This window comes from Nanorana parkeri, unplaced genomic scaffold (assembly GCF_000935625.1).
Source record: "Nanorana parkeri isolate BGI_ZX_2015 unplaced genomic scaffold, ASM93562v1 scaffold28, whole genome shotgun sequence".
Classification (NCBI taxonomy): Eukaryota; Metazoa; Chordata; class Amphibia; order Anura; family Dicroglossidae; genus Nanorana; species Nanorana parkeri.
Genome location: NW_017306296.1, coordinates 1,598,974 through 1,611,048, shown reverse-complemented (window position 1 = coordinate 1,611,048; position 12,075 = coordinate 1,598,974). Strand labels below are relative to the sequence as shown.

Here is a 12,075-nt window from a genome sequence, read left to right as displayed (position 1 = left end):
CCTGTTTAAGCTGCCTGACCTACACCGTGCAGCCAATGGGGAGCCACACAGCCAACGTTGCAATCTCTAACCAACTGGTCCCTTACTTATTCTGCACATACATGGAAAATCCCATTAATTTGTATGGAATTGCATTTTTATTCCCCTGCACATGCGCAGAAGTGAGGAGAGTTTTCAGTGTCTGTGTGACTCCTGGTTGGCCGCACGGCATGGGTTTGGCATGTGGACAGGTGAGTAGAAGACTTTGGAGGTTACTTGGGAAGATGCAATGATAACTTTACAAAAGTAGAACTCCAGTTAGAAAAAAAATTCAGAGGACAGTTACGTACAGTTAGAATATATGCACTTTCTTTAATGTTAATATGCAGTTGCAGGTAAATAATACAAATAGCAATTACAATTAATAGCAAGCACCTCCTACTACCCACTTGTCAGTTTTGATGTTGTATAGAGGCCCCTGGGACCACTAGGATTGACTAATACTATTAGAACTTTTTTTTGTTCTTCTGGTTGGGTTTTATTTTTTTTATCTTTTTAAGAAAACCTGCAATAGGAAACTGCACACTTTACATGTAGGGTGCTATACAGAACAAAGAGAACCCTTCCCAGCTCACATCTTTGCAAAATGCTTGATTTTTGCAGCTTAATGCAGTCTCACTTTTGTAAATACTGTAATATTTGCACTGCAGTGTGGAGGTACAGCTAGTAAAATAAGTGACTGACAACACCATCTATTTATAAACTGCTGCCTTAGTTTGTGTTAGGGGATTGTCAGTCCTTTTTCAGTTTCAATCAGCAGAACATCAACAAAAAATAACATGTCTACAGCTCTGTTTCTGCCAAATGGCCAGAACAGAAGGGTTAATTCTCTCCTCATTTATTCCAGATATTATTAAGGAGGATGTTGGAGGGTTAGAGAAAGATCCTAAGGACTCTGGTGATGAAAAGAATGTGTCTGACAACGAAGATGTCAGTGAAGAAGACAATGAAGAAGAGAAGGATGAGCAAGCAGAAGACAGTGAAGCCGTAAGAAATGCTGAAAAGGGTTCTGGGGAGGACTCTACAGCAGAGGACTCTGGGACAGAAGAGGAAGAGGACGACGTTGGCATGCACGTACCACATCCAAGCACACCCGAATCTGAAAGTGCCTTGAGACAACGCCGAAGTGAAGTGGCAGTTGAGAGTGAACATTAGTCATTTCTGTATGCCTAGATGTTTACCTTTTCAGGACCAAAGATGAGTCATTTGTTGCTGAAGTTTTTTCATAGTTTATCATGTAGCACGAGTCAGTATTGTGCATACAAATGTCTTTTTTTTTTTTTTTATGAAACCAGTAATTTTTTAAAGCTTTTTGCTGATTGTTTTGTGACCATCTCCTGACAATCTATTTTAAGACATGTTGGTTTATACCAGATTGTTTTTATTTAGTTATTTTGCATAATCCTCCAGCAAAGAGATATTTAGCTAAAATAGAACCCGAAGCACATGCTTGAATTTCAAGTACATATATGTTTACTGTTACACCTGCCAAAGAGTATATCATTCTATACAGTCATTTTTGTGATTTGTCTACCTGCCACAGTGCACAGCCATGTTTGCTACATCCTGGATCCTTCCCTGCTAACTGGACAGAGGTAATAATATAAGCTGGTTGTCCAAAGAGCAGGCTGGATGCAATGAGGTATCATGAGGAGTCGCACTGCTGAACTAGAAAACTAGAAGTCCCTTGGCAGGTAAAACAGGAAACATGCAGAATATGCATTTAAACTGTGTATTAAGATGCTATCCTGGAGTTCAGCTTCAAATATCTTCCAACAGGTTATCTTGTATTTGCTATAATTGTTCAGAGAATTGCCTAAAAATATCAGTGATTGTAGGGCCAGACTACTGCATTTTACTTATTAGGTATTTATTTTGTAATGTTGAAGGTCAAACCTAGTTTTAAGCTAGTTTCATGGCTTGAATATTGACCGATTCCTGCTGAATCTATTGAAATTCGAGCCATGGGTGGCCCTGTTGGTATCACCCGGTGTGACAAAAATCTATTTAAAAATCGACAGAGCTGGGTGGGAAATTGTTGGCTGCAGTGATTGCATCCTATTCATACAGACGTGAGTACTGTCTGAATTCAATAGCCTGCACGGCAGATTCCTCCATCCAAGCTGTTTAGAGCCTATGGAGGAATCTATTGATTTTTCTCTCATTCGGCCAATGAACTGAACAAAAGAAAGCGACAGGTGTATGCATAGATTCAGCTGGATAGCTACACACTGCAAGCATTGGCCCTTCACACACTGAATCACTGTTTTTAGTTCTCTCCTGAATCCACAGTCCAAATACCAGTTTGGATTTATCAATATGATATTGCAGTTCCAGTATATGCATTTTCAAGCATTCAATCACTGGGTAGTAATTCTTTTTTTTCCCCTACAGTTAGTGTGGTGTTCTAGGGCCAACATGATACATCTTCCAGCCTGATGACCCAGTGAAAAATGGCCAGCAATCCTAGTCACCTGGTGTCCCAACATGTAAGTACATACAATAACTCCCAGGACATTTCTGCAGGATCAGGCTATAACCCATTTATTCAGGAATATAGCAGCTACAAAGATGAGTGGTGTGAGCTTAGTTTCCCCTCATCATGGTAAGCACTTGAGAAAGAGCCCACTGAAATGCATGCAAAGCTGTGATGCTTGAATAAATGGGTTAATCTGAATTTGCAGAAGTCCCCTAGGACTTTTTGTACTTGTTGGGAGCAGACTAGAACTCCAGGCACCCACTGAGCAGCCATACTCCTCCATATATGTTGCATACTACTACCAGTACTACCGGTAGACAAATGTATGTACTCCTGCTGTAACAAATAGTTCTAATGCCTTGACAGGGTCTGGCCTGGTTTATCACACTAAATGCACAAAAAAAGAAGGTCACAGAAGGACATATGATGAAGAGCTTGAGCTCAGAAAAATGTATTTTAGGACTGCTATATCAGGTCAATTTATCAAGCGGAATTTATATGAATCTATAGGATGGATTGTTGGTTTCCATAGCAACCCAAGATTCAGAAACCTGTAGCACTGTAGACTGATCTTACAAAGTGCTGGCACGCTAGGCTGTCCTTGACAATAGTCTTCTGGTGGCAGAGGTGGGTACACCTACAGCTCCTCAAGAAGCACAAAACCACTCTGCCAGCAAAATACATTCACTTTTATGTAAACCACGTTTCAAGCTGTGTTTAAAGGGAAATTAGAGTGATTATGGGTTTTGAATTATTGTAATTGCTTGAAAGACATTTTTAATGTTTTTTTAATGTTCCATAGTTTCGCGCAGATATTTTATTTCTATTGAGTGGCCTTCTCTCTGTCTAACATTTCCCTTTTTAAACCACTGCTGGGATAAGATATGCCAGGCAGGAGTAATTGTTTTAATCGGTTGTAGCAGACCCATAGACAGAGAGAGGAACTCAAAACTGTTCTGCTGCCCTAGCAGACAGGAAGCACAAGCAAATATATCCACCCCTGTGCACACATTAAATTCTACATAGAAATACATTAACAGTGATTTGTATGGTTATTTATGTTAAAGTTAAGCTGTTATATCTGACAGATAGTACAAATTAGACGAAAAGTGAAAATCGGGCACCAAAATGTAGCTGCATGTACCCTTCTTTATGCTTCAGAGTTCTCTGGGAGCCATGAAATCTGGATCACACAATATCCAGATAATTGCTTCCATTACTGCAGTCAGAGCTCAGTGCACACCTCCCTTTTGGTCACAGAGGTGTAGTGTATTGGATTGAGGGGTGCTAGGTAGCAGACGCTTGTCAGAGGTCACTAAATACATATTGATCATCCCAAGTTTTTGTATTTCCAGAGAGCTTTGGAAGGTAAGGGGAGGTGCTTTTTAGCCATCTATTGGTGCCTGTTTTCAGCTTTTGTCAGCATTTGTAGCTGGTAAAGAAAACAGACTTGCTTTGAAGCAGCACTCCAGGCAGAGAAAAAAAAACACAAATGAATGCAGCTCTGTAATTGAAAAAATGTAATCAAATGTATTTTTTAATGCAAGCAGTGTACGTAGCTGAGTTTGACATGGTATCTTGCAATCCCCTGTACAGCAGAGTTCAAGCTGGAAGAGCGGGAAGCAGCATCAGCTGTGCTGCAATGCTCATGTGCTAACCAGAAACATGCTAATAGGTGGACAGAGTAGAGTGACAGTGAGATGAGCTCATTTTTTCCCCTTGTTTTGCTTTTCCTTTTTTCTGTTCTGTAAGTAAATGTTGCTTAACTGTAGCGGAGAAAAATATGGTCTCTTGTCCTGTTAGACAGTTCTGAGCTGTGTAAATCTCGTGACTGGATGGCCGGAAATACAAAAATCTTTTGGCAGGTAAAACAGCTTCCATAAATGTATTTGTCTAGAGTTTTAGGCTGATCACTTTCATGTGTAATGTGTATAACAAACATTAAAAATACAATAGATTCTCTTAAAGCTGAACTCCTGACAAACTGCTAAATATCATATGTCATGTCATCTCTCTGCTCATTCCACTCTTTCCTTGCCTCAGCATGTGCCTTGTTGACATATTTTCATGCAGCACATCCAATTGGCTCCCATTGTTGCCCCTCCTTGTCCCAGTATGAGTGCATATGTGTAGGCATTGCAAGAGGCTGATTTTTGCACTTAACAAAATACATTTCTTTCTTTCTCCATTGAGGGACACCGGAATGGAGTAATTCTTGAACATATGGGTTATACTGCCACCTTCAGGAGGTTTGGACACTGATAAAAACTGTTCTGCCAGCCCCCATATAACTTTTCTCTCTGACCATCATGCCTCAGTATTTTTGCTGGTGTCCTAGGAAACTGAACGCTATTATGCTTTTTTTTCATCCAATCAACATTTCTAGGTGCTTTGTGGATATTTTTTTCAAGTTGTTTATTAGACTGCTTGAGGTGGTCCCTATGCGGCAGTCAGTTAGTCACTTGTTGATGGTGCCTTTTACTAAGCCCTGGTTCACACCTGGGCGTTTTACAGCGCTGAGCGGCGCGCTGTAAAAATGCCCAGCAAGTGAAATCCCATTATTTCCTATGGGCATGGTTCCCACCTGGGCGTATTTCAGTGCGTAGGAACGCGCTGAAAAACGCCCTACGCCCAAAGAAGTACAGGAGCTTCTTTGGGGCGTATTTTCCTGTGCGTATCCCTTAGGATACAGCTGGATAGCCCTCGTAAACGCGTGTTTGTCGCGTGTTTCGTTGACCACAAATCACGGTTAAAACGCGCGTCAAACGCGCATATTCCGAACGCCCAAGTGTGAACCCAGCCTTAGGGATTACACTGATAGCCAGTTGGACTCCCTATTTAACTATCTGAAACGGCTCTCCTTCCTCTGCTAGTGGTGACTGTACTTTGTGATACCATGTCTCAATGGTTCACATCTTTTAAAGAGATTCCTATAACTCAAAGCAAGTTACTTGAGTACTTCAGGTATGATAGTCTCTTACAGCCATCTAGGTTGGTGTCTCACATGGCAGTAATGTGTGTTCATATGAGAAAGATGCTATGGCTATGCCTCATTCATTTGCTGTTCGGGGGGGGGGGCTTCTCTTTGGTCATGCACATGCACTTAACAGTGGCATACACAAGCCTCCTGATTCTCACTCTGGGTGTCGCTTCATCGCAGAAGATCTCTTGATGATGCAGTAAAACTCCAGTCTTCAGCTAGTATAGCTGTAACATCTCATATGAGATCTAACTCTCATGTGAAGCGCAGATCTCAAAGCAATAAACCATCTGTTTAAGGCACACCGCCACTTTTACCAGTTGGTTATTGTTTCTCTATTCTGTTGGTCTCCTGGATTTCTCTTCCTCTCAGTTTGAATGCTTAGGGTACATCCTGTAGCTTCTATGTTATACCCTGCAACTAGGTATCTGGCTCTTTTGCCTTTTCTTATTCCTTTTGATTTTCCGAACCTCAGTGTACTTCACTCCTAAATATTGAGGCTCCTCACTTCCTAGGACTTGTGATGTCCCATGGTGCCTGGAACCTACCTTGGGGTATTCTAACGGTTTTCTTACAATAGAGTCTACTGATTTTAGCTTCATTGCACTCCTTGCGGTGCGTATTCCTACCAGCACTTACAAAGTCAATAACCCAGAGATTGTATGACTCTTCTACAACACTGACCATTTCCTCTACCATAGTGCTCCTTCTCTTCTTAGCTTCTCCATTGTGAAATGCCTAAAACCTCCTCACTAAACACTGTCCCTTAGTGGTACTACCTGTCCCCTAGGAAAATCCCTTATTTGTACTACCTATCCTGCTGTGATACACCCGACTCTCTCTTGGTGCCTTGCTGTGTTGTTAATTTCCAAATTGGCTTTGGTGGCAGTATAACCTTGTGTTCATCAACGGACTTCAAGAAAAAGATTTTATGGTTAGTGCAATGATTTGCATTATTCTATACAGAGCTGCATTATTTGTGTATTATATCTGTCCAGAGTGCCGAATACTTCTCTGACCAGCTCTTTCTGTGTGGAGGGCTTTCAGCTAGGTCATAATTGGAGCCATTGCTCACAGCAGATAGTTCCCTTGTTTCATTTGAAAAATCAAGTTATGTAGGAAAACTCTTTAGCAACGCCTTTCATTTTGCTTCATTTCTTTATTGCTTCATTTTGTTTTTGTAATCAAGATTCATTTAAAAAAAAAAACCCAAGGCACTCCTTTTGTGTCCAGCAATTTCTGAAGTTGGGAAATTCAGAACAATGGAGGCGGGTAATGTTTACATTTCTTTTATAGTTTCTCTGCCCAAAACCCTTGGGTGGAGTACTTCTTTATGCAAGCAAAAAATGTTATCCTTGTTAATGACAATTTGATGTAATATGCTTGATATTTGTGTCATGTTTTAATATAAGCCGAACTTTCATTTTTATTGAGTGAATGGTTAAAAAAAAAAGCCAAACCGGAAAAGTGAAGGAACTTATTTATTTTTTATTAATAGATGTTTTTAAACTCATAAGTACAAAGTTATCAATCTTTTCCTAGCTAAAGACAAATAATGTAGCACAAAGTTGATTTAGGGCTTACTTTTTGTGTGATATGTACAGCTTGAACCTGAAGGTCTAATTCTTTGTTTGTTTGATAAGCTCTTTTCGAACATCTAGTAACTAGCTTAAAGCAAGCTTGTTAAAAAATTAAACATTAAAATGTTTACAGTATTATGTGCGCATGGTCATAATTTATTTGCACCAGAATATAAGTATATATTAATCAAATACAGGAAGTAGAATTTATGATGCTTATTTCGCTGCTGGGAGTCACCATCTTAATTAGAGCCATGGCGGAGTATTTATGCACTAGAGAGCAAAAACACAGAGCGCTCCATCTATGTGAAGGGTCTCCTTCACAATATCCGGGCGCACTATGTTTTTGCTCTCCGGTATATTTAAAGGTTCCCTGGTCCTTGTGTAGCAGCCCTCTATGTGATTGGTGTATTTTGGCAAGGTGAAGATCGGTAGTTGCTATCTGCACCAGAAGTTGATTGAATACTTGACAGTATTTATATACTGGTCAATTAATTTAGGGCTGCTAAATCCTCTATATGCACTTTTTGTTTTCTACACAATTCAATATCTAGCAGTAGTCATATATTACTGAAATCGTATTGCTGCTAAAGACACTACACCCAGGAGCGTGCTTATAGTTGAATGGACTGCCTTTTCCTTCCAGGGTTTTTCATATCAGAGGGCTCACCGAGGGCATGTCATGGTTTTCAAATAAACAATAAATTAAGTTTTGTATTGTAGATTCTTGTCAATGTAAACAGGACAAATCTCTCTACAATATAGATTTAGAGGGATTTTCACCTTTTTTGCAAAAATCGGACCTTAAAAAACTGACTGGAGCAGCTTTATAAATAGGCAAAATTGTACAGATCAATATATCCCCAGATAACTCCACCCTTCGTTTAAAAAAAAAAGTTTCCTCTTTGCCATCTTGTGGTGGAATTCAACAATAACACCATCCATGGCCTTTTTGATTTTCACATAACGATTAAAAATAATACCACAATAAGAAGATTTTTTTTTTATATTTGTTTTTGGTGAGGTTTTAGCACCAAATCAAATACGAATTTCAGACCAAGCACCCAGTTACTACCTATCCCCCATCATGTGCCTTAACCCTAAAGCTATGTTCACACTGTGTTAGATACTCATTAATATCCTGTTTTGGGAGATCATTGTACACACAAGTGAACCACTCTCCTATTGAGAGTAAAATCAGGAAAAGGAATAGACAACAGTAGGCTACTGGGGACCAAACTCTGCATGCAGCATTTGGCCCGCAACTCAATGCCCTGGCTTCTGATGGCTCAGTTCATGCATTCAGATCCATGGGGGTAGGCAGGGGTCACAAACGGGTGCCAAACTGCTTTTCTTAATCGTTTATTTGGGTACACGGGAGATTCAGAGACAATTGGGTTATACTGCCACTTTCAGGAGAATTGGACACTGACAACAACAAAAATCTTTCAGACAGCAAGCTTATCGTCTCCCACTCCCATCATACCTCACAAATATTTTGTTTTAGGAGAATGCCTGCTGCCTTCGATGACTTGATCACAGATGGCCAAATACCTCTCCTGACTTCTGTAGCTGGTTTTGTGATCACCTCACTTTCTTTGGGACAATATGTTGAATCATAGACATAGAGGGAACAGCCCTTTGGACCCTCTCAGCGCACTATTCACAAACATTTTTGGGTGGCCTGTGGCTTCACTTGCTTGGGGCCTGACACTGACAGGGGTGTTATTTTGAGGCATTCACTTCTTTTTTTTTAATCTTTATGTTGACAGGGCAGGTTTTTTTTACGTTTGTTGTAGTGAAAAGTGGACCATTCACTTGTTACTGACCGTCTGTTCTTAGATATGCCTTGTGTTAGTAGTTGACCTGCTTGTAGTCTTTGTTTCTAGTACATTTTGGCCTATTATCCCTGATTTAGACTTCTCTGCTGTTGGCCAAATTTACAATGCTGTATCAGCTGCAGTCTTTTGATTCTTAATCAGAGCTCGATAGCAATTGACCCGTGGCAGGATAGTTTTGCATCCACATGAACATGGACAGCCACAGCAAACTTCTGTCCAGTTTCTATCTAGCAGTCAAAATGGGTCTATTAACGTTAGATGAAAACACGTGATGCTGCTAAACGTACCTGAAAATAGTTTTTTTTTTGTAAACTGAAATTAATCAGATTGCAAATCAAACTGTAAAAGAACGTAATTCCAGTGCGAAATATGTTCTACCAGTGTTCTGCCTGTGAAAACCATACTGTTCTGTAACATCAAGTACAGATTTAAGGCATCCCCAAGCATTCTATTTACAGGATTTGTTTGTTTTCATTGCTGCCCTTGATGCCAAATGAAAACACTCCCTGCTGTACAGTATTTTAAAAATATTTTTGTGAACATGTTCCCCAGTGGCAGTGCCCAGCTTCTCAGGCTTTGTTGACAGTAGTTTGCCTATTAGCCCTAAAAATGGCCAGAATTTAATACAATTTACCCCCATAGACTTTACTGGGAAGTTCACTTTAAATTCAGGTTTGCCAAATTTAAAACAAGATTCACTGAACCCTTGGTGAAGCGAAATCGTACAGATTCATCACTATTTTTCAGTCCTAAACAAAGAAAATAGGTACAAAACCACAATATATTTCATTTATTGGTCTTGGTCAATAATACTAGCAATAACACTATACAGTAATACCTTGGTTTACAAGTAACTTGGTTTGAGAGCGTTTTGCAAGACAAGCAAACATTTCTGAAAAATTTTGCTTTGATATACAAGCAAATGTCTTGCAAGAAGAGCAAAATTTTGTAGAAAAGCACCACCTGAATAAGGCTGTAGCAGTGCGAGCGACAATGCAATGTCACATTGGATAGATTCCTTGTTAAGGTTTCACGAAATGAAAAAGATTCCTTTGAGCCAAGAGATAGCAGTGATTCCGTTAGTGATAGTGAAAGTCGTCCTACACAATAATCCTCCTCTCTCTTGTCCCTCTCACACCGGCCACAAAAGGTACCGGTAATTGGTTTATTTTTCTTTATATTTTATACCTTATTATATTACAGTACAGTATTGTAATCATTTTATATGAATATTTTTGGGATGTGGAACGAATCATCTGAATTTCCATTATTTCCTATGGGGAAATTCGCTTTGATATACAAGCGCTTTGGATTACAAGCATGCTTCCGGAACGAATTATGCTCGTAAACCAAGGTATTACTGTACTAAGTATATCAAGCCACAGCAATCAATCAGAATTCCGTTTACTTCAATTAAACCATAAATTAATACAATTTAGTTTGGTAAAACACTGTATATGTTGCATCTCAATGGTGCTGATGCCTTGCCGCCATTTACCATCTACATGAACTGTAGCACATGACATTTCAGGGCAGGTGTCCTAATAGTGACAACTGTGGACTACGCCTGTGCAATGTGCGTTGGCACGGCCACTTGTAGTCACCATTGGGAGAGCATGTGACAGGATGACAATGCTGGATAACAATTGAAAAACTTGGAAAGAACATTGTCACTCTTGAACAACAACTGCCTGAACAATGACCTTCATGGCAGGATCACCAGCTATTATTTTAATGATTTAGATTTTTTTTATGTGTTAAAGCTCATATGAGTCAGTAAAAAAAAGGTTTATTCTGATTGTCTCTGATTTTTGTGTAGTCCAAACATTGGTTGCCTTATTGAACAAGCCTGATTGTGTCTTTTACCAGTCCTTATACATCTTGTACATCTGTTAAAAAAATTAAATATAAAAACTTACATGTATGAAAAATATGGAGCAAGTTGAGAAATGTGGCTGATACACTGTGCTGTTACTCTTAGGAAATGACATCATTGTGGTAGATGGTTCTAGATTTTCCCAAGGAAAAATGTCTTCCTTTGGTTTTCTCCAGTGGAGGATTAAATGCTTCATAAAGAATACCTCTGTTGTTCTACAATATGGTGAGAAGTGGTAATGTGACATTTTTCTTTAAGATGGGTGACTGCACTGATGTATTTCCATGTCTGTAATGTGTAAATGTGAAATTCCATCCTGATAGAGGTACCGGAGTGACTATGATAATGTGCATCTACTGTGTGGGCCCAGGGCACCGGAAAGATTACAGATGATGACAAATGAATACAAAATCAATCTCTGTCCTGATGACATGTATTTGCAAGTTGGGTTAGTAAACTGCAAATGTTTAAAGGAACGCTGTATTTGATTGGAATAAATACAGCCTTCCAATAGGCATCTGACAAAGTGGAACTAAACACTTTTTGTAGTGCCAATATAAAACAATACAACCTGGTGCAGGAGACACCCCGATCTGCTAACTGGCCAATGAAGGAGCAACACTGATGAGGTATTCCCTTTGCACTTCCCTCCTGTAAACCTATTCTTGACAGTACTGTTCAAAGCAATAGAGTTCTGACCCATCCTGTCTAAATGATGCTATACAGACAATTACCAGGAATTTCTTATCAAGATGGATTCTGCTACTTACAGGGCCGGCCTTAGGCCTTTAGGCGCCCTGTGTGAGAAAGCTTTACAGCGCCCCTCAGTGGCCACACCCCTCAGTGGCCACACCCTTTAGTGGCCACACCCCCAGTAACCACACCCATTTATCACCCATATTTTTGGTAAAATATAATAAGCGGGGTCACGTCGTGTAAATAGACACCAAACATGTCATGCTTTAAAATTGCGCGCACCCGCAAAATCGCAAAAAATTAACATGCCCAAAATTGACCATAGGTGACGTTTTAAAAGCTTTTACCGCTCATCAGTTTAGTGTTATCAGTGATTGATAGACCTACAATTATTGCTCACACTCCGACGTTCGCGGCGATATGTAACATGTGCGGCGTAATGGGCGAAATCGTCGTTTTCACACGTATGCGCACCGGATGCCTGTTTGCATGCGTGTATGTATGGGGGGGACTTTAAAAAAATTTTTAATTCTTTTTTATTTGTAACTTTACATTTTTGGGGGGGAAACTTTATTGCTATCACA

The 12,075-nt window shown here is 39.8% G+C and overlaps 1 protein-coding gene across 1 annotated transcript in view; it reads left to right on the top strand.

Annotated features, from left to right (window-relative positions):
• Positions 1–1,300, top strand: part of TMX4 (thioredoxin related transmembrane protein 4) — a 46,744-nt gene extending 45,444 nt beyond the window's left edge. The window contains exon 8 of the mRNA XM_018566760.1: positions 887–1,300. Within this exon, the coding sequence (XP_018422262.1) occupies positions 887–1,194 (308 nt within the window). The 3' untranslated portion in view covers positions 1,195–1,300. The remainder of the gene's footprint in view (positions 1–886) is intronic.
• Positions 1,301–12,075: the final 10,775 nt, after the last annotated feature.